The sequence below is a fragment of the Alosa alosa genome, chromosome 17 (genome assembly GCF_017589495.1).
Source record: "Alosa alosa isolate M-15738 ecotype Scorff River chromosome 17, AALO_Geno_1.1, whole genome shotgun sequence".
Lineage (NCBI taxonomy): Eukaryota > Metazoa > Chordata > Actinopteri > Clupeiformes > Clupeidae > Alosa > Alosa alosa.
The window spans coordinates 31,688,098-31,712,036 of record NC_063205.1 but is presented as its reverse complement, the minus strand read 5'-3'; the positions used below and the strand labels follow the sequence as shown (position 1 = coordinate 31,712,036).

The following is a 23,939-nucleotide window of genomic DNA, read 5'->3' as shown; positions in this document are numbered from 1 at the left end:
ACCATGGTATCTTATGCTGTCAACCAAACCTGGTCGGGAGGAGGTTAAGTTATAGCTCAAATCGTGTAATCTACCGCACACTGACCAATCAATTGTCTTAAAAACGAAGTTCTCACGTGTAGGATTCTGTCATATATCTTACAGGAGGAGCTCCGCCTATACTAACATTTTGGATCTCGAATGCACTTTAATAGTGCGGTGCGTGCAAATATCCCACTATGGACGTGCATACCATACAACAACTGATGACAATTGATTTATTTGATGTTATAGGTTAGACACAAAAAATCACTGCAGTGTAGATTAAGCTATCGCTCATGAATGCGGAAGTAATTGTTTTTAAATAGAGGCGGTCTTGTGCGTCTCCACGTTACACGATTGGCCAAAGTCATCCCAACACCGAGAACGCGCACAGATCTGAGCTGAAAGCCTAGTTTGACAAATATATCACATAACTGCAATCGTAGTATCACTTGACGTATACCCCTGAGTCAAGGCTTTGTCAAGCCTCGATATGTCTACATAGCCTAGATATGTCTAACATGCTTCGTAGTATACCCCACAGGTCATGCTGGATTAATTATAAACAGATGGAATTTTAATTGGTTCAGTTGGCATGATATTCAAACTAGTCATAACTGTGTTAAGGCAAGAACTGTGTGAATTTGTTACCCTTGCTTTTCCCATCCCTCTACTGAAAAGAGGTGTTTAATAAATAATAATAATAATAATAATAATAAAATGTTTTATTTATATGGGCCTGCTTAATTTTAGCCTGACATTGTGTAATGTAATATTAAAACTAAGTATAAGTGTATATATACTCTTTTGATCCCGTGAGGGAAATTTGGTCTCTGCTTTTATCCCAATCTGTGAATTAGTGAAACACACACAGCACACAGTGTACACAGTGAGGTGAAGCACACACTAATCCCGGCACAGTGAGCTGCCTGCATCAACAGCGGCGCTCGGGGAGCAGTGAGGGGTGCCTTGCTCAAGGGCACTTCAGCCATGCCTACTGGTCGGGGTTCGAACCGGCAACCCTCCTGTTACAGGTCCGAAGTGCTAACCAGTAGGCCACGGCTGCCCCCAAGTGTGTAGGGATGTCCATTTCGGCTATTTTTCATCACAGATAGTCGACACTCCTTAATTGACTATTCACCGTTAACCAATGAGAAAATGCAAGCCCATTTACAGTAGAATGGATAAATGACTGTCACATTAATAAAAAAAAACTTAGAAGAAAAACTTGTTTAAAAAAAAAACTTCATAAAACTTCAAAATTAGAAGTGATTTAAGTGTTAACTTTTGAGTGTGACAATTCACAACTTAAATAATGAGCAAAAAGTTACCAGATTTCTTGCTTGCGCGATAAACAAAACAGGTTCAAAACTAAACTAACAGCGCAAATGTGATTAAACGGCAGGTCCTGCAGCCTATATTTTGTGTTAGATGGAACATATTTTTAAACTCAGGCTTATTAAAGTGCCCATATTATGAAAAAATCACTTTTTCTGGGATTTTGATGGGAAGTTGTGCCATTTTCATAGCCTACCTAAAAATAATAAGGCTAGCCTATATAGGCTGTAGTATATTCCAATCTTAAGTATAGCGGACAATTTTAATGATTTTTATTCAGAAATAGCATGTCAGCTGTAGTCATGTGCAAAGTCTATTGACTATTGTCTATTGTGAGATGCGCTGCGGAGAATAGCCGCATATACTGCTCTTATGTCCCCAATATGCAAAGATAGCGCTTAGTGGCCAGTAGAGCTAGTGAGCGGAGCTGAGCGGAGCTGAGCGGTGCGAATATCCTGCTCCTCGCTCAGGTGGCTGTTCACTCGGCCGCTCCTCCGCTCAAATTCACATCAGGCCACTCTGCTCAATTTCGCTCCCCGCTCCACTTCAAAATCCTCCCGCTCCAGTGAAAACACTCCACGCTCGCTTCAATTTAAAAGAGGGAGAAATAATCTACAAGCCGAATTGTCACCTTAGAAAACTTAAATCCCAAAGAACTAAGAGCAACGGCAATGTCACTCATAGAACATGTATTGTAAAGATAGCCTAATGCAACACCGACAGTGCAACAACGAACAAGCTTGGCAACGTCAATACACATAAGCATAAGACTAAGGGGATCAGTGGGATTAATTGCCTAAATAATACAGGTTTAGCATCCAAGTTTTACTTCAGCCTTACTTAAAGCATAGGCTATTCATATTGCTCACGTTTTTCTTTGCTCTCCGTAGCACACTCATGTTTCCGCGAAATGTGTCATCTTAAATTCCAAAATATATCTCACTGGAACAGTGTCACCACATAGTTGTTCTTGCTCTACATTGTTAGTATCTAGTTGTTTTGTAGGAATAGTACGCTTGTAAGCCCTATGACTTTCAGTTTCCTTTCTAAAATATTTAGCGATTTCATCCCCAACGAACTTACTGTAACGTCGGCACGCTGGACTATGTGCTACGGACTCTGGGACAATGCATTCTGGGTTACGGGGGAGAACTCTGGGGGTTGTTTGTGTGTGTTAATGCCTTTATTTACTGCTGTTAATGTCCGTGATTTAGTGCAGCGTGTTGCCCTTTTAGGTCTTCCTTGTGTGTGATCCTTTTTGTCCACCCCTGAATGTGTAGTGTGTGTGTGTGTGTGTGTGTTTTGACCTGCCTAGTGTGTGCAGTGTTCGTAGTCTGTGTCCCTGCCCCTGTTTCTGAATGCGAGCCAATAAATACAGCGTTCAAATCAAACTCTCGCTAAACCTACTCCGTTACATTACTTTGGCAAATATCTTTGTTACATAGCGCCTTTCAAAGCACCCAAGGTCGTTTTTACAGAGTAAACAGTAAAAAATAATAATAATAATAATAATAATAATAATAATAATCAGCACACACTAGACAAACATATAAGGCAAAAAATGCCGGACGGAGCGGTGTAGTCGCCAGCATTCCCGTGGTGACAAACAAACAAATTTACAAAACAATAAATGATGCACAAAACAAGACAAAAGATGCCGGACGGAGCGGCGTACCCGAGACACATAACGGTTGACATACAAGACAGACAACAAACAAACAATTAACAAATAAGAAAATAAATAAGAAAAATGAAAGAAAGAAAAAGTCTGTGTTAACTTAGTCCAACTCAGTCCAATGGTAATGATAGCGCATAGCTGTGTCTTCAAGCCAACCCAGAGGATTGAAAGTTTTACGTTAACGTTAGGCCTTGTATAGGCTGCAGTCTTGAGATCACTGGAAGCAGTCTGAATAGGGGGAGATCTTGCAGATCAGCAACTCGGTGGACTGTTGACAGCGACAGTTTGTTGTTTAATGATGATCACTGCTGTTTAAATGGCGTTTTACAAACAGAAGTTCGGGAGGAGCATGACGGAATTTTCCACGCCTCCTTCTTCAATCAGTCAGGCTATTTATTCGCAGCCTACCTGCTGAAATTGCAGCATAAGCGTTACTCCGCTCGCTAAAATGGATCTACATACCTCCGGTATTCCACCCACTCTTCCTGCTTTTGATGTTCCTAGTCGTGGGCGGCCGTGTCAAGTTGCGTTTCCCCTGGAGCCAAGACGCCGGTCGCGCAGACTGGCTTCCCCAGCTCCTTCACAGGCATCCAATAGCTCGCCTGGTTCTAATGACAGCGAAATCCGCCACACGACCCGAAGAAAGAGAACTACTCCGCTGCCGCGGACCATCTCTTTGATTAGAGCAGAGTTGGATGCGCGTGGGATCGGTTTCCCTCGTTCCGCAAGGAAAGCAGAACTACTTCGCCTTCTCCAACAAACAGTCTCTCTTTCCACTCCTCCTATAGCCGATCATCCGAGCACCAGCGCCGCAGCGCGGAGCTCCGTTCCTCCGGCGTCTCCCCCTCTGTTCATGCAACATGTTTTTTCATCTCAGCAAGTTATGGCAGCCCGCGTGCAGCCCTCTACCTTGCCTCCTGCTACTGCGGCCTCTTTCTCTTTTCCAGCTAATCAACCTTTCCCACCTTTCTCTTTACCGACCCAGGGTGCTGCGCAACCTCCTCCCCCTTCCCCCATAGCGACCGCGTTGCTACCCTTTCCCTTCCCCCATCATCTCCCGCCGGCGAGAACCGCGTTCGAGCCCGCGTTCTTCCCCCAGCCAGGGACCGCGTCCCTGGTTCTCCCTCCCCCCTCTTTCCCTGGATTGGTGCCACCACCCTATCCCGTCTCGGTATCTCCTCGGCCTTTTCCCCCTGCTCACACTCAGTCAGCCAGTAACCCTTTTACTGACTATCCTCATGTTTCTGTTCCCCATATGGGTTCTACAGAGGCCAGCGCCTCTCTCCGTTTGCCCGCTTACACTCTGGACTCAGCAGCGTATATACCTCCCCCACAGCACGCCCCCGCTAACGAGCCTCCTCCGGTGTCTCCTACACTGAGGAATCAAATTTTGTCAGGTGCAGGCATCGATATGTCTTCCCTTCTATCGTCTCTGCCGAATCTCTACTAAACTCGGGACATTGAGTGCGTTCCAGTAACGCTAACATTTAAGTCTACAGGCCCCGCCACTCGCGTCTTATCCTTCCCTGAGTTCGCGGTAGCCTTCATGCGATTTACAGAGGTTATATGTTCAGTGTTCCCTCAGAGGCGCCACAAATTGAATGACTATCTCTCAATTATCGTGGGGCTAGCAGCCATATCACCGGGCTTTTTTCGCAAAATGTGCAGCCTGGGTTGGGCTGTGGAATCAATGTCCTTATTGGGGTGCATTAGATGTTGAACTTCATAACCGCGTGTTTTTGGGCTATCATGTTCAACATTGACTCTCCCCTGCAGCCCTATTAGGCCTACTAATTTGCTAATTGCATCTTTCCATCGCATGGATAGATCCCCTATACAGAGTACGGATGCTCCGTTACTCGCTTCTGGTTTCAAACGCAGCTAAACGATGTTCTAATGCAAGTCGGAATCCCAGCAGGCCGTTACTACTCGCGGCATTACCACCAACGCGGCAAATAACGGTCTGTCCGATCAAGCTCAAAACTCTCGGCCGTGGTCCTCCGACGCCTATCACTAATTTCTTAGCACCTTCCACTCTCCCGTTGAATTTGTTTCGCGTGGTCCTGGCTATAGGGTCCCTCATCTGTGAACTAGTGAAATGGTTTATGTTGTGACTAAACACTCTCCAGGTTTGCTTGATGTTCTTATGCTGGCCTTTGTCCTAGCCACAGACGGAGTCCAAGGTGAATGGCACTGCTCTCTCATCTCCCTCTACATCCTCACAACGCTCTGACTCCAGTCTCCCCCTTCTGCGTGTAGCAGCCAGCCAGACTACTGATACAATGGGTGAGTGAGCATTATCTTTCAACCTCATACATTCTAGAGAAATCTAATTTATTAAAGGAGAAGTTTGGTGTGATATTAGATAGATAGATAGATAGATAGATAGATACTTTATTGATCCCCAAGGGGAAATTCAAGGTCTCAGTAGCATACAGACATCACACACAACATTCACTAACAGCAGAAAAAGTAATTAAAAGTGTATATTATAAAAAAAACACAACTAAGCAATAAGGACAGTAGAAGATAAAGAATATAAATAACAAAATAACACTAAATCTAAATCAAGTCTAAAACAGTAACCACATAGTGGGTGATTTATGCATGAGACGCTTAGATATTGAGATATTGACCTAAACTGTGTTGAAACATGATACCAAGTGTGAATTTTTGTCTCATAGCTCATCTCGGCTTGTCCCCTGCACTCCGAAATCTGGCGCTACCAACAGGTTTTCAATGGGGGTGCCTCGGGCATCGGGCTAGCCATGCAAATAAATCACTGTTTTACACCATTTACGAGGCTCAAAGTAGCTCCACACTTCATTGGTAGACTTCTGAGGGCCCTGACATTTGAAACAAGACATTGAGAACTTTGAAAAAGCACTGGTAGTTTATTTACAAGACGATTTATACAGACAATACCTTCAGGAAGTTTACCGTTTGCCGCCATGTTGAATTTAGTCACGATAAGTCGAGCGACTAGTACGAATGAACAGGTATGATAAGGGATCAGATTCCAAAAATAATTCTGTGGAAATGCATGGATTCCAGTTGCCCGATGTTTACAACTCTCATGCCCCTCCCTCACTACCACTGAGCACCCTCTCATCGAGTTTGTGCTCGTCAGTGCTCACCAGACTGCACCAGACTGTGATTGACAGTCAGATCTCACACAGCCCTGCTCTGATTGGACCAGAAGAACTGGGAGCTGTGGATTTTTGCCAAATAATTAACAGGCTCTAGGTGGAGGTAGAAGTGCGGGTTTTTTCTAAAACTGGCTGATTTATGTTGTTCTGTCGGAGTCGGTTTCAGTGAATATGATCAAAAAAATCTTGCCAACTGCAGCTCTAAGCCAAGAACCGTAGGCCTACCTTCTTTGCGTTCTCTCCCTCCTTTTTGTATTTTCTATCCTCTGTTTATGTTCTTTTTTTCTGGCTTAGCACCGGTATCGGATAAAACCCAAACGATACCCAACCCTAGGAGAGGAGTAGGAAGTCAGTTTAGGGATCAAGACATGTGAAAACTTAAATACAGTGTGCTAACAGACAGTGCTAAAGTAATTCAGAAGCACATCAATGAAATTGTTCAAAATGACAAAGAAGCATGGTAACTCACCCAACTCATGCTTGATTGATCTTTAGTTTTTATTAGTGCTGTCAAACGATTACATTTTTTAATCACGATTAATCGCTGAATTCCTATAGTTAAAAGTAGTGAAAAGAATGGAATCTAATGTAAATGAATGTCGAAAGTAGAGTGCATCGCACTCATGTTGGCATCGGTGTCCACAGCAATTTAAAACACCATTCAGCCAACCGGGAGTTCAGAACTGCTTTGGTGTTTATTATCTCCATGACTACAGGAGGAGGACTAGGAGGAAATAAAGTTCTTAGAATATTTGCTAGGAAGTGTCTGGCAGTTTGAGGACAAGAAACAGTGCATCAAAGCCAAGGAGTCAAAATAGTAGCAGCCAAAGAGGATTGTTGATAACAGAACAAGTGACGGTGAAAAAAATCTTTGGCAGCACACGATTGATGAGTCAGTCTAGGCTACTACTCTTAGGCCACCTTGTAAGCCCAAACAAGTGTGTGCAGCATGCCTTTACGTAGCGGCGCATCATCATGAAGATACATTTATTCTGCATCACGCCCCATTTTAGTGGAAAACAAGATAACATTATATCATTGATTCCAATGGGAAAGACAGCTAGTAATCATACGTTGATGTTACATCTAGTTATTAATTCACAGACATTCAATCATTTTACTATCACAGCAGTTATGAAGCACGTAGCACGTAGCTACACTTTAATATCCCATGAAAAACCGTTAGCTTGCTAGCTAGCTAACTTTGGAACTTCAGTATAACATAGCCAATTATCTCACCTAGTTGTAGGAAATAGGCTACGTTCATATTACAAGTGATAGAATGAATGTGTGACTTATCTTTAGTTGCAGCACGTACAACAGTTCCATTCCATTCGTCAGTGCGTATTGTTTAGTTTCCGGTCTAGCTAGATCCGGTGTGGTGTTGTAGTTGTTCTAACGTTACTAGTTGTTGCAACAGCATGTGAAAAACTACAAAATTTGTTAGACCAAAAAGAATGTTAATCTCGCGATAAAAAATTGATGCCGTTAAAATAGGTTTACGTTAACGCCGTTAATTTAACGGCGCGTTTAACTGACAGCACTAGTTTTTATGCTTTCTACGGTTTTGGAAATAAACCTCTTTTGATATTCTTGTTTAGGTGATGAGGATTTCTCAAGTCCATCACAAGATGCAAGTTCGGGGCTGGTGGAGGTGATGGAGCAGCTCGGCAGCACTTTTCCTCATAGCCAGGGTGAGTGTACAAGCATCGACACTTAGAATAAAAACAATATATAAAAAGAGAGGGATGAATGTGTGAGTGATGGAAAGAAAGATAGACCAAAGATATCGCTATGGAGATATTTTCTGCAATCGAGTGGGTAATGTGCACATCTCTGGAATAGGTGCTACGCTGGTGTGTCAGTTAGTATATCTGTCTATTAATGACAGGAACGTCTGTCTGTTTGTTTTTCTGTTAAACGCATATGTCGAACCATTCATCCGATTGATTTGATTTGACTTGGCAGGTGTCTTGCTATGGGCACGAGTAAGTGCAGTGCCAAGATGTTTGGATGAGTATTATGTGTATCATAAACAATATAGAATGCCTCTGTATGCTGTTTGCTTGCATAAAATGATTCCGCGGATTTTGCAACAACACCCCAACAAACACGGGTATGCAGTGGCTATTCAAAACAATGTAAGAAATGGTGTGCAATAACTTGCGTATATGAGATAATTTTGGTCTCTGCATTTATCCCATCCATGAATTAGTGAACACACAGTGAACACACAGTGAGGTGAAGCACACAATGAGCACACAGTGAGGTGAAGCACACACTAACCGGGAGCAGTGAGCTGCCTTGCTACAGTGGTGCTCGGGGAGCAGTGAGGGGTTAGGTGCCTAGGGGATAGGACGTTTCAGAATGCCATACATACAGCTACAGGCAACAAGTGGCAGACAGAGTGTGATGTCACTTATAGGCTACCAGAAATTGTTTTTGAGTCACATTGTTGCAAATTTAATATGATGATGCATCATTGCATGGTTTGTGTTCTCTATCATCAAGTTATTCAATAGGCTAAACATATTGCCTTAACTCCTTAGCCCACTTCACATGTCCCTGGTGTTAGAGCCACAGAAGTATGACTCCACCTTTTCCCTGTACTGTCTCTTAGCCCTTTTAATTGATTTTCTCAGTTCATAACATGCTTTACTGTACTCACTTGGGTTGCCAGAATGGAAGGCAGCTGTCCGAACTCGGAGTGCTGGACATACCTCTCCGTTCACCCATGGCTTCTGGTTAGGAAAAGTTTGTGCAGTCACCATGAACCACGGTACATACTCAGTGTAATCGTCGTTGATATTATCAGAAGCAGTCGGAAAAACTCACCAATCTGTTGTGTGGACAGATTGGGGTGATTGTGTGTGTCATACAGGGCAGCTTCTGATTGATACGTCCAGCACTGTACTGAGCGAATTGCGTGATCCAGGGTGTTATCACCTCGAGTTGGAAAGCTTGCATGTTAATTAATGGTACTTCGGTAAAACTTTCTTGAGGTTGGCTTTATTGAAGTCGCCAGACACGACGAATGCAGCCTCCAGATGCAGAGTTTTGTGCTGATCGATGATTTCATACAGGTCATCCAGCGTGATGTTAGCATGTGGTGGAATGTTAAAAGCCAAGAAAAAGACTGCTGAGAATTCCCTGTAAATAGGCCTGCATTTGGCTATGAGATGTTCGAGGTCAGGAGAGCACCCTGTCGATGTCGTTTGTACATTCACACACCAGCATTGTTAACCACAATACACACACCACCTCCTCTTTTCTTGCCCGACTCAGTTATTCTGTCCTGCCGATGGATGGAGAGTCCCTCTAGTAGATTGACAGTCTGTAATCGAGGGGTCCAACCACGTCTCAGTAAAAACAAAAGCATTGCAGTTCTTTTATCCCATTGAAACGCCAGTCTGGTTCTGAAATCATCTAGCTTGTTATTCAGTGATTGGGCATTAGCAAGGAGAATGCTAGGACGGGGAGGACGATGTTGAAGATGTTGTCGATGTTGACAATGTTTTCCTCAGTCTGACTGTGAGAATATAGTCCGAGCAGGGTCCAGAAAATGAAGTCAGCAGAAAACGTGAAAAACTTAGTTATATAAAAATGACTTTTTATTAGCCAAAATCTCCCAGCATGTGCACACACCTTACCCCGCATAAAACTACAAAACCTGAGACCCGAGAGACACTCTCCGCTTCCCTTTTCTTTAACCCCCCTCTCTAATTGCTGTTAGCTCCTCCCCCTGATCAAAGCCCATAAACCTGAAATCAGAATGCTCACTAAATTAACTTAATCATTAATTATCCACAATAGAGAAGCACAAAGGGAGATGGAAATACAAAACACTGGAAACCATCCAATCACTGGCATTAAACATGTTATCCCATCATATCCCACATTGAGTGACACCCATATGACCGAAGATAAATGCCCCACACAAAACAGTCCTACTGGCACATAACTTTGAGACCAGTCATTATTATTAGGTAGTCCATCACCACAAACAGTTTTTAACTGGGGAGCTGTAGGAGGCTCTTTTAGCCGAGGAGGCCTCTGCTTCTTGGCCTTCTTTTTCCGAGTCTTTTTCCCAAGCCACCTTTTAGACTTTGTCCACTCCCCCAGTTCAATACCAGACTCAGAAGAGTCCTCATCCTCAGAAACAGTCTCAGCTGAAGTTGACACACGACGGTGCTCGTTGCCAATCAGAGGCTGATCCTTAATCATTCCAGGCCCCAGAGCATTTGCACAGAGACCAATGCAGCCTGCAGTTTGGGAGCAAGCCTGCACCGACACCAAACACTCACCAGGGGCTCTATAGCCCACACCTTACCCCGCATGAAACTACAACACCTGAGACCCGAGAGACACTCTCCGCTTCCCTCTTCTTTCAGCCCTCTCTAATTGCTGTTAGCTCCTCCCCCTGATCAAATTCAGGTGTACCTATTAACAATCTACCTGCTGGCCAATTACCAGCCCCACTCTGAATGAGCACCATGCCAGATAGACAGAAAAACCTTGTTTATACACTAAAGGACTTTTTCCTTGAATTTCCCCATGGGGATCAATAAAGTATCTATCTATCTATCTATCTATCTATCTATCTATCTATCTATCTATCTATCTGTCTATCTATCTATCTAAAGCACAATCAATAAATCCAAGTATATATCTTGACATTGGTCTTACGCAAATGTACTGTTTACTATTTGCGATGTGGGGGTGCCAAACCCCACATCGTCACACTGACCAAGATCCCGGCTCTTTTCCCTCTTTTCCTCCAACGACACTTCTTCCCAGGTAACCAAGGTAAACAACCAGGGTAAACAACTTTGGCAACTAGCCGAGCGAAAGTCCCTCGTTACATACTGCAGATTTAGTCTAATATCTAAGAATGAAAAATGAAAACAATCGGTTTTACTTAGCTCGAGTTGCTGCAGCCAACAGCTAAAGCAGCCAGGCAACATGGGGGCTCATGAACATGCCCCCAGAGTGTAGCATCGTAGTACTGTTTGCTGCAGCAACTTGACCTATGTGATAAATCGCTGGATTTCTCCTTTATTTAAATATGTGATCCCGATATTGTATATGTATTTAGTCACTTTCCAACACTGAACAAACTAGACATCACCACTGGATACATGCGTCAGAGAGTGCATCGCTACTTGTTGAGCTACACTACTGTTCCTGTACTGCTGATGAAAATCTTCATTTTGATTCTATATTCCGATGTTCTATATCATACTAGCTATGTTTTTTACAAATATGTTTCTGATGGGAAAAGTGGCTACATGTTAACAGTTAATGTTATTAAAGGATAAGAACAGTTAACTAACTGATAGTAATGAATTATTAACTGCTTATTATACACTGTTAATACCTAATAAGCACATGTTATTCTAAAGCGTTACCAAGTAATGCATTACATTACTTTTGCACAACAAAAAATTTAACTGCTTTGAGTGAAGAGCACTCGTGAGTTGCGCACCTTCTATCATTAATACTAGATGCTCTTGTTCACACGGAAAACAGTGGCAGTCCTAGCTTGTATAACACCCTGATCTTTATGGAGGCAATTTGTGGTGTGATTCACTCCAGACTAGTCATTAATTAGTTGTGCACTGTTTTGTTTTTTTGCAAATGTTCTTGTCGCCCTCCCAGAAGATGTGTGCACACGCAGACACACACACACACACTAAGAATGCACTCACTACTGCAACAGTTTGTACAGCTGAATTTTTTTATTCAGGTAATATTTAGTCTTTTATTTTTAGCTCTTACAAACGGCCGGTTGGTAATTAGGAAAGTAAAGAAGTATTATCTAAAGCCAAGAAGACCCTCTCAGAGGCAGTGCCGTAGGAGGCGGCAGCCTGATTCCACAGCCACACCACACACAGCAACATGCGGCTTGAGGAGGATTTTTTATTTCTTAGTAGGCTATCTCAAATAGGAGAATATAGTCATCTTTGCTCACACACTGTTAGACACTGTAGTGTGATTACTGAATTTAGAACAATAACGCGTTACACTACTATACTGACCAATGTAATGTGATTACAGTACTTTGTAACGCGCTACACCCAACTCAGCAGTCTTGCTGCTGCATTCTGGACCAGCTGGAGGCGAGAGATCAGTGCTTGAGGGAGTCCCAGGTAGAGTGAGTTACAGTAATCCTGCCGTGATGTAATAAAAGTGTGAATTACTTTTTCCAGGTCATTGAATGACAGGGAGGGTTTTAGTTTAGAGTAGGTTGGAGTGGTTAGAGGAAATTACTTCCCAACCCAGCTTTGATCTCCTCAAGGCAATAATTCCCGAGATCTCGAGTGATACATAACAGATTTGCACAGTCATACACGCAGACACACATACATTAATTATTTTATTCATGCAACCTTTGTTTAATTCTCAGAATTTCATTGAGGGTAGCCCTCATTTTCAATTTATGCTAAGACTATCATAATAAAATAGTACAATATAGTTGTAGTGAAATGTACAAAAACAGTTGCAAATTGATGCAGGAAGGTTTACACATTTGGCTATCAGATGAGGCTCCTTCATTAAGGAAAGGGAGGAACACCCTACCTAAAATGTCAGAGAAAAATAAAACATAAAGTGAATTACTAATCTGATAAATGACTGTTAATATTACTATTTGAACACTTTGAATTAACAAAATAGTTCCCCTAGGTCAAAATGCCAACAGCACCCCCTATCGCAATTTTAAAAAAATCACTGTATGGAGGAGCTTCCTCCTCAAACCCCTCATTGAAGTCCATTATAAACACCTCAGAACCCAGCGGCTCGTGAATCCCGTCGTTTTCAATGGGCAAGGGAGGAAGCTCCTCCGTTTGAGTGGACGGGTCTAGCCAGAGGCTCTGGAATTTAGCGGCAACGGTGAACCAATGAGCAGCTAGCTGTTCTGCAAGAACGTTATCTTGTGTTGAACAGAACGCATATTTTATTGCTCGTGAAATAAAGAGTACAATGGAATCAGAGGACAATGTCCCTCTTTTATACATTCAAATACAGTGCGAAGGTTAGGATCAAAGCAGCAGGAAGACCAGTTCCAAAGAAGATGGCAAGGCTAGTGTAGGCCTATGACAAATACTCATGGCTAACTGGTAGCACAGAGAACAATCAGCTATAGCCTACTGCTGGCCTGTCACAAACGTGGACAGTTCAGGGATTTGCTGATACAAAAACTTGGATAACTTTAAGCCTTAACTAAACAATTGTTAAATAATGTTTTTGTTGTTAATATGTTCTTGTTTTCACCATTCTAACTGTATCTTTGGATGGTAACATTGTTAATGAATGTTTCAGACCATGATGCATTCCTTTAATGATGTCTTCAATAACATTTGCCTTTCGAGGCTATTTGCCTGTTCTGCAAATGTACAGTGGGCGTCGCTTTCAAATGGCCACTTCAGTCGCGCATTACGCGTGTGAAACTTTAGTACCACTTTCAGCCACTGTGCGTCGCTCTCGAAAAAGCAGGAGGCTACCTTTAAACATAATTGTTGCCGAGAGGAATCCCAGCCTACGAATTCAATAACGAAATAAGTCATGCATAATTAAACATTACCTCGATTTAGGCTACTTGGCTTAAGGCTTGACTACACGGTGGTAACAAAAATCGAAATCTGCTTTTGATAGCCTACCGGTGCCGCTCCACAAAACGAAAAAATATCAAATATAAAATAATAATTTGCTGTCTACGTTATTGTCAGTGTTGGGGGTAACGCAACTACGCAAATCAAAACAGTGTCTTGTGTGATAATTGAGCCAGTAGAGAAATAACTGTTCAGAATTAATCTGTAGCTTCTGCAGAAAACAATGTTGTTGGCGATTTAATACTATCTAGTGACGTTTTTAACTAGACCTAGGCTGGACAACTATGACCCACGTTAATTTGCCCTACTTCTTGACTGCAATGTAGTCAATTGACTGCTTGACATGTCATTTTTATTTTTCTGTACAATAAACAAATACATCTGCTTTTATGCCGCAGAATTACATTCATATTTGGCTGACTTCTGCAGACGCACAAAAAACACTGCCACTTCCCTCCCCATATTCCAAGATTAAAATAGTAGCCTATACAAAAAGTACTTCATACTGTCATAAAAATGTGTTAAAACGAATAGCTATTTGCAATTTGGCAAAACACTGGTCCTCATTTAGCGAATGCGAGGACAATATGAGCCTGTTGCATTTAGTTAGATGTCCGAGTCACGCATAATGTTTGAAAACCACTGGCTCGTAATCACAATGATTTAACACACGACAGATGGATAGCCTACTTCATCATGTTCCTATGCCTACATTTTGGTGAGTAGCATAGAGATCGTTAAAAACAATAAAGTATGGCTCTCCGTTTGGGACATCGAAAACTTATATTTTTAAAAGGGTAGACTACAGTCGGAGATGCTAACTTGCAAAGGCCTCGGGATAACACGTTATTTCCACTATCATCTGTCATGCCCCTTGATCAAAGTGGGGAATGAAATAAAAGTTTGAGAACCACTGGCTTAACAAGTTACCTGCAGTCCAGAACACACAGAATAGTAGCCTATTCTGATGATCTCGGCAAATGGTTGTTTTCCAAAGTAAGAATTTCACTTCACCATGCACCTTCGACAATGAATAGCTCATTACACTTGTTACTGTTAAACGTAGGCCTAACTGGCATCATTACAAACATTATTCTGTGTCCTAAAAAGGTGTGAGGTGGTCAGCGGGGGACAATTGAGACACACATTGGATTGTGTTATTACTTGAACATTCCACACTATCCACAGCTGTGGTATCGGGGGCAGGAGGATTACTGTTAGCGCAGGCTTTATATAAAATTCTTCAACAGAAGGCCTGCCTCAATAAAGGCCTGTGGTTTGCGCAGCCTACATACAGTAAGTAGGCCTAGGTTAAATAACAGACCCGCCACAATGTGCGGTATGATGCTTTTTTACGAGCAAGATGTTTTTGGTTCCCTACGCACACTGCATGTTCTTAAATAACAATGATCATCAGTAATATTCAACCATTAATTTGTGTAAATGGGCTATGCATTGGGTTAGACACCAGGGTCATATTCACAAAGCCTTTTATCTTACCACTAGGAGTAGGCTACTCCTACATCGCACTAAAAGATTTTAGCTTGGAGTTTTCTCTTAAAAGTTATTCACAAAGCCTTTCAGACCTACTCTTAGTAAATAAAATGACAACTCCTAAACTAGGAGTGAGTCTTCGTTGCTATGGATGACGTCATTACTCATGCACGAGCTTGACTGAAGTGACCACCTTGATTGGCTGATGATTGTAACGCGGGAATGATTCCAAACACCTCCCTTACGATGATGAGTGACAGGTGACAGGTCTGAGAATGCGTGCGCTACACAAGTAGTGCAAGGACGGAAGATGATTAATAACTGAATAAAATGGCCTAGCCTAAATGAATAAACAAATAGCCTAGTAATGAAACATAGGCCTACGGATTGATGCAGTATCTTTGCAACATTATTAAATTAATCTGTCACCATATGCCTACGTTTGCAAAGAGGAGAACATTTTAATTTGATTCAAAATGAAATGAAAATGAATTTGAAACGCTACATTTAATTTACATGTTAACAATGAGTAGTTTTGGTTGTTGTTGGTGGCGTTATTGCATCCCTTTATGAATGCAAAATTGTTCCTCGACATTGGAGTATGGATTGGAGTATGGATTGAGAGTATGTTACATTTAATTTACATGTTGACAATGATTAGCCTAGTTTTGGTTGTTGTTGGCGGCGTGCATGTTAGTTATGCCTACAATGCAAAATTGCTTCCTCGATTGGAAGCTCCTGTAGCTGCATAGGATTTTCAAAACCGCAGGTTTGTGAATAGGTCTGTGAGTAAGGAGTCCTCTTGACTTCTTTTAAGCTGAGGTGGGAAGGTGTGATTTGTTTGGGGAAGGGCCGGATTAACTGGGCACAATTGTCTGATGGCCCCCTTCCCCCAGCCAACGCGAATCGGGTGGTTAGTTAATAGGCCTATCGTTGAAGATTTTTCCTGCCATAAGGCACGAAATATCTGTGAGGCCAAGCCTCACCAAGTAGCTCGTTTGTTTACAACTAACATTCCATTTAATTAAACTGCTTTATAGGCTATGCGTGCGCTACACAAGTAGTGCGAAGGACGGAAGATGATTAATAACTGAATAAAATGGCCTAGCCTAAATGAATAAACAAATAGCCTAGTAATGAAACATAGGCCTACGGATTGATGCAGTATCTTTGCAACATTATTAAATTAATCTGTCACCATATGCCTACGTTTGCAAAGAGGAGAACATTTTAATTTGATTCAAAATGAAATGAAAATGAATTTGAAACGTTACATTTAATTTACATGTTAACAATGAGTAGTTTTGGTTGTTGTTGGTGGCGTTATTGCATCCCTTTTATGAATGCAAAATTGTTCCCTCGCGATTGGAGTATGGATTGGAGTATGGATTGGAGAGTATGTTACATTTAATTTACATGTTGACAATGATTAGCCTAGTTTTGGTTGTTGTTGGCGGCGTTATTGCATGTTAGTTATGCCTACAATGCAAAATTGCTTCCTCGCGATTGGAAGCTCCTGTAGCTGCATAGGATTTTCAAAACCGCAGGTTTGTGAATAGGTCTATGAGTAAGGAGTCCTCTTGACTTCTTTTAAGCTGAGGTGGGAAGGTGTGATTTGTTTGGGGGGAAGGGCCGGATTAACTGGGCACAATTGTCTGATGGCCCCCCTTCCCCCCAGCCAACGTGAATCGGGTGGTTAGTTAATAGGCCTATCGTGAAGATTTTTCCTGCCATAAGGCACGAGCGCATCTGTGAGGCCAAGCCTCACCAAGTAGCTCGTTTGTTTACAACTAACATTCCATTTAATTAAACTGCTTTATAGGCTATGCGTGCGCTACACAAGTAGTGCGAAGGACGGAAGATGATTAATAACTGAATAAAAAGGCCTAGCCTAAATGAATAAAGAGTAAGGCAAAACAAATAGCTTAGTAGCCTAATGAAACATAGGCCTATGGATTGATGCAGTAGCCTACCTTTGCAACATTATTAAATTAATCTGTCACCATATCCCTAGGCTACGTTTGCAAAGAGGAGAACATTTTAATTTGATTCACAATGAAACGTTACATTTCATTTACATGTTAACAATGAGTAGTTTTGGTTGTTGTTGGTGGCGCTATTGCATCCCTTTATGAATGCAAAATTGTTCCCTCGCGATTGGAAGCTCCTGTTGCCGCATAGGCTACGCATTTCAAAACATCGCAACGTGAAATGCCACAAAAAGCTGTTGGTGAATAGGTCTTAGTGAGTTAGGAGTCCTCTCAACTTATGTTAAGCTGTCCCAGACTTAGGTGCTACTTTTAGGTCTAAAATGCTTCGAGTCCTAAAGTTAGGAGTGACACGCCCATTCTTTTTAGGAGTTGCTCCTAATTTCGCCAGTTAGGAGCTACTTTTAGCCTTAAAATTCTTTGTAATACGGCCCCTGAATAAAAAGGCCTAGCCTAAATGAATCAAAGTAAGGCAAAACAAATAGCCTAGTAGCCTAATGAAACATACGGATTGTATCTTTGTAACATTATTCAATTAATCTGTTACTATGCCTACGTTTGCAAAAGAGAACATTTTAATTTGATTCACAATAATGTTACATTTAATTTACATGTTGACAATGAGTAGCCTAGTTTTGGTTGTTGTTGGTGGCGTTAGTTAGTTATGCCTACAATGCAAAATTGCTTCCTCACGATTGGAAGCTACTGTAGCTGCATAGGATTTCAAAACACGGCGAAATGCCACAAAAACAGGTTTGTGAATAGGTCTTAGTTAGGAGTCCTCTCGACGACTTTTAAGCTGTCAAAGAGGTGGGAAGGTGTGATTTGTTGGGGGCAGGGCCGGATTAACTGGGCACAAATGTCTGATGGTCCCCCCTGCCCCCCAGCCAACGTGAATCGGGTGGTCAGTTAATAGGCCTATATTGTGAAGATTTTTCTTGCCATCTAAAGCACGAGCGCATCTGTGAGGCCAAGCCTCACCAAGTAGCCCTGGCGGGCCATCCGAGGTCCGAGGTTGACCGAGGTCCTCCAAAGTCCTGATTGTGACATAGTAAAAGGGGGCGGGGCTTGGGATCGGTCAATTGGGTGGCCACCCGCCCAATCTGGCAACACTGACCATGACACACACTTTAATGAGCACCTTACCACGGCATATCCGGCCTCATGCTTATACATTACATTCATGTGGATCATTCATGCTTATACAGTACAGTACATTCATGTGGATCCTTGTTTTACAGGGTTCCCGCGGGGTCTTAAAAAGCCTAAAATTCAGAACTTTACATTTAAAACGTCTTTTAAACGGCCTTAAAACGTCTTAAAAACGGACAGATTTTCATTCTGAGGTCTTAGAATTCATTTAGTCAGGTCTAAAAAATATTTTACCATTGTTCATTTCCAGAAATGCTGGCTGCAGAAAGTTATTACGAAGTAGCAAAAAAGTATTGAGTCGTAGCTTGCAAAGCAGAGCTCTAGCGTCTTTGCTACCATTGTAACAAAACCAGCAGAATGCTCAGAACATTGGTTCGGTGTGTTGTAGTTCTTTCTGGGGGATATTGGTGTTGGTAAGTAGCCTACGCAGTGATAAATCTACAAATCCTGTGATAAATGCAATACCTGCCCGCAAAATACGTCTGCGTCTCCTCAGAATTTGTTAAAGTTCGGCTACATGTGGAAAATGGGAAAGTGTAGGCCTACTTTCAACGAGACATGGCTAGATCCAGTGATGCCGCGTTACTCTATTTTGACCACTTTTTTCTACTACTATTTCTAGCAATCAGATTAAAGTGACTTATCCAAGTCACTGTGTGTTAGGCCTACTATTTTTGTCATTTACCTTAGTAAAAAATATATTCTTTGCTTTTTTCTTGTCTCGGGCATTAGGCCTAACGCTCACGTTTTCAGCATGATGACTCACGTGTAATACCACGCAGTAACACAAACATAAACAACAATAGAGGGAGGAGAGAGAAGCGCATTTTAGCTTTACAGTCATTATTTTGAGTTTGTGTCCGCTAAACATGATAACATTAAGGTACGTTGTACACTCTATGCTGGTGACAAAGTGCTGTATAGCTAGACATCCCAAGTCTCCCGAAGTTCTGGGAGTCTCCCGATAGCGCCTTCCTGACACCCGCAAATTAGATCAAATCTCCCGGAATCTAGAACGAACAAGAGCGCGCAAGCCAGACCGGGAATTCAAATCGCTTGTGCATCTGAGTTTAGCGCGCACACGACGGAGAGGGAGAGAGAGGGGGGTGGTGCATGTGTGCCTGAAGCGCACACAGAGAGCATCCTGGCCTGTTTTGCTAAATCAACCAATCAATTTTCAGTGTAGGTGGGCTTTTATCTTTTTTCTCCCGAACTAAATTAATCAGTTCAGTGTATCTAGGAACAGGAGCGTCATGGCAGAGTCAATGGCCCCCAAATTAAGACCCATTTCACATCAGACTACACGAAAGTGTACCCTTGTCTCATAAGAGTAAAACATAATGATAGTCTTGCACACTGCACTGTTTGTAGAATTGCCCATGGCAGCAAAAGACTTGTTGAGGTGAGTTTAGTCATTTAAAGTGTCATTTAATTTGCTATTATTCAGGCCTATACTAGATGGCTAGTTGCCAAGGCTACATGAAAAGCCTTTTCTTTGCAAACACCGCGCTCTCCCGTTTGTTCTCTTTTTGAAAATGAAAAGCCCAAACTACCAAAATCTACAAATTCTATCATCCCAATTTCTATCTATAGGCCTTCCTTATTTGGTGTACTGACATTATTGAACAAACATCTGAATTTCCGTATCGAAGTAGGCTAAAGGTAGCCTGGCGGGCCATCCTATATCATTTGAAATGTATAGTCTGGAATCGAACCATTCACCTCGCTTAATCCAAGGGGCGGGCAGAGAATTGTCTTTCAAATTGCCTAGGCATGCAATAGGCCAGCACTACGACCATATCCGTATCCGGTCGGCAAAATGGCAAATACATCCTTCTTTGAAAGGAATGACTTAAGTGCATTGTGTTGCTCAACTTTCAAAGAAAAGCACAAGTCCAACTCCTCCAAAGTTGACGGCAACGCCGATTCAAACAACCGCTCTTTGTTCGCCATAGCCACCTTCCTTGTTTTTCACCGCCGCAGGACTGTCGTTATCCTGTTAAGCCCGCCTTAAGACTCTCTAACAAAATAGAGCGCTGTGATTGGATGACGTCCACAGCGTCAGCCAATAGAAATCCCTATGGTTTGATACTAGACGTACAGGCTGAGCAAATTAATTTGCCGCCGCCAGGGTGCGTCTAGATTTCTAGGCTAGGCTAAAGGCTACCTACCTAAAATTACTTTTTTTCAGGTTGGGATGTCTGCTATACATTGTTGACATTACTGTTAAAATGCATTTCCAATAAAGTGAGTATTGGCAAAACTGGTTGTCATTTTTATGTTGAGGCGGCGGGGGTGTTGCCGGCAGCTGCTGAAAGTAACTAATAAAGTAACTTGTAACCTAACTCAGTTACTTTACTGATTACTTGATTTTAAAAGTAACTAAGTTACTTTTTAAAGGAGTAATCAGATTACTTTTTCAAGGTAACTGTGGCAACAGTGGCTAGATCAGAGCGATGTCTGCTGTTGGTTACAAGTGGTACACAAGTGCAGAGTGTCCACCCAAAACACACTTTCACACCCAGTTTCAACTCGTCTCATTTTTGACTTCCTTGCTAAAATCTATTCTATTTGAGGGCTAGTTTGTTTTAGATTATTTTTATTTTGGGCTTAAGGTTTAGGGCATTTGGTACGTGACACGGATATTTTTCCTTGAGTATACTACAAGTGAGCAATGTAAAAATCAGTTGGGTTGTAGACGTTGGGTGTGGAAGGTTACTAGTTTGATATGATTGCTTTATCTGTAAATTAAATTAATGCTTTTTCAACGACTTTTCAATTATTTTTTTCAGAATTTCTTTGATTTGAATTTTTTTGGTAATGCGTCGTGTAGGTCTTAAATTTCAATCTTTATGGTCTTAAAATGTCTTAAAAAGGTCTTAAATTTGACTTATTGAAACCCGCAGGAACACTGGTTTTAGTATCTTCAGTATCCTTTACTGTTCATTTTAATCATGTGGATTTGGTTTTTTTAATCATCCTGTTTATGTTGTGTGTGGTGTCATAAGCTACTGGGACCTTGAATTTCCCTTTAGGGATCAATAAAGTATCTATTTATCTATCTATCTATGTATCTATCTATCTATCTATCTATCTATCTATTTATCTACCTCATAGACATTATTTGTTTTATTTGTGAAAATGTGTGTCCTTCACAGCTTATCAAAGTCAGCTGCAAAGCTTTCAAGTATTACATCAACTCTAAATTTGGCTCCAAACTCTAGCCTGCTTGGCTTCCACAATGCTATTAATATTTCCCAGTATGTGGATCAAAATGTCCTGTAGAGTATATTTACTCAAATAAAAGTTCAATTCAGTGCACAATATGCATTCAATACTTATGTCCTCCACTTTGCAACTTGTTTGACGTTTATAATTCCTCACTTACTCTCTCCCCATTTCTTTCCCTGTCCCTGTCTTCTGTTTTGTTTCCTGGCTTGTTTTCTGTTCTCAAGGAGGGCAACGAATAAACCAGTGAGAGGTCAGTGGTGCTTGTAACACTCTCTCTACCTCCCTCATCTTATCTTCCCTTGCTGTACTAATTGGAATCATTGCTTGTCCTCCCTCTACTCTTAACTTTTCTTCTGTTTCATCATACATTCTTAGTCACATCAACTTTACATTTGTGAAATTTGTTTAAAAAAAAACATATATTTCTTTGCGCTCATGAATATTTCCAACCATTTCTCATTTTTCTAGACAGGATATGGAATGAGTGATTATGTGAGGGGAGGGGAGTGATACAGATTGGTAGAGCTGCGTTTCTTTCTCCTCAGGTGTGTGTGTTGGCAGTTTGTTTCATATGGCAGATGATGTGGGCCGTGCAATGGAGTCCCTGGTTAATATGATGACAGAAGATGCAGCAAACTGACTGACATTGGCCTCCCATGCAAGTAAAATGGACATGTTTACAAGGAAGAAAATCTATATGAATCTATTTTTGCTGAGTGATCTTGGTTCCAATACTTGTAGATTTCAGTAGTTTCTTACAGTAAATTGTTTTATTAACAAAGACAGGTTTTAAACTTCTATGCAATTGTTTAAAAACAATCTGTGAATCTTGTCAATGTACTGGCTATTTCTTTCTATGAAACATATTTCAAACATTTGTATTGACTAAAAGGAGTGATTGTAAACATAAGGGTGTTTTATATTTAAAAAAAAAATATATTAATAACTGAACTGCATATTCATCACATGCTTACTAAAATGCAAGATGGTTATCAAATAAATCATTTTTTGACTGAGTTTCTACGAATGCAGTAAATTGCCAGACAGAAGGTAATGTCCTTCAAGGAAGGAAAAAAAATGTTTTCAACTTTTTGTATGAAACACTGATACTGACAAATTCATTATTTTGGTTGATTTGTTATATGATAAAAGCTGTTTTAGTCTGTCCACTGGAATTACCGCACGATACATTTCTGAAATTTCAGTATAAAAATATGCTCTACATTTACATAAAAATTGTTTAGTATTTGAGTACCGGAGGGTATGATTGTATTGTTTTGTCTTTGAACAATTACCTTTTTACTCTTGCTAGTTGGTGTTTTATTTATGATTGATTTTTCCACCATTAACACTAATTGATAATATTAGCTGCTGATATTTTTTTATAATAGCATCAGAGAAGGTTTTAACAGGATGAAATCTCATGTGCTATGCATAGTAAATGATTATTAATAATCTTCATTATGACCGTATGTCAATGAAAGGTCTTATATACTGTGAGATGATAACTCATCAGTGGTAATGATCAAGTCTGGGTGATTGTCTGATTGTTAGTGATTTCCACTACTGTGGAACTACTGTGGATCTTTACTGACTACTGTTTCTCCACAAAGGCTGGTGCTTCAGTGATAACAAATGATTAATGATTAGGTCAAGGATCTGTCACCCTCCTGCACAATATTTTGTGCATGCCAATAGACTGAACAAAACAAGCACATCCTATGATAGATTAAAATTCATTTTTGCACACTGTTCTAGTCCATGTCTGGTACTGGTATGTTTTGTTTTAGTGAACGTGTGTTATATACATTTGACCTTTTTGTTTTTTTGCCTAATTGGAAAAAAAAACTTGTGTGAAATCACTGGTGATGGATAAGGAAAGAATAACCACATTTTCCATGGTATTTCGCATGTTTGAAAAGTACAATTAATTAACTTATATAGAGGATGCTTTTTTGTCACTTAATATTTGACATTTTGACTTTCCTAACATCAGATCTGCCTTACTGTTGTACAATTAATGCTTTACTGTGTACATCAATAAAGCATGACATTCTAGCACATTGTATTTCCTTATGGTACATTTTAATGTTCTACAAGTGTACATTGATTCCCCTGCTGAAAAAATCAGCTACAAACCAGCTTATGCTGGTAGCTGGTTTTAGCTGGTCTTTGCTGGTATAGCTGGTTGGGCCACCAGGTGGACATGCTGGTGTGACCAGCCTGTCATGTTGGATACAACTGGTGTATAGTATAGTATACACTTTTGATCCCGTGA

General features: G+C 41.2%; 1 protein-coding gene across 11 annotated transcripts in view; it reads left to right on the top strand.

Annotated features, from left to right (window-relative positions):
* Window positions 1-23,729, top strand: part of dmd (dystrophin) — a 493,723-nt gene extending 469,994 nt beyond the window's left edge. For 9 of the 11 annotated variants that reach the window (XM_048268223.1, XM_048268225.1, XM_048268221.1 and 6 more), the window contains 3 exons: window positions 5,203-5,323; window positions 7,788-7,880; window positions 22,207-23,729. In XM_048268223.1, coding sequence (XP_048124180.1) covers window positions 5,203-5,323; window positions 7,788-7,880; window positions 22,207-22,301 — 309 coding nt within the window. In that variant the 3' untranslated portion in view covers window positions 22,302-23,729. Of the gene's footprint in view, window positions 1-5,202; window positions 5,324-7,787; window positions 7,881-21,885; window positions 21,912-22,206 lie in introns of all 11 variants that reach the window. The other 2 variants (XM_048268224.1, XM_048268222.1) reach the window with 2 other exon arrangements.
* The last annotated feature ends 210 nt before the right edge of the window (window positions 23,730-23,939 follow it).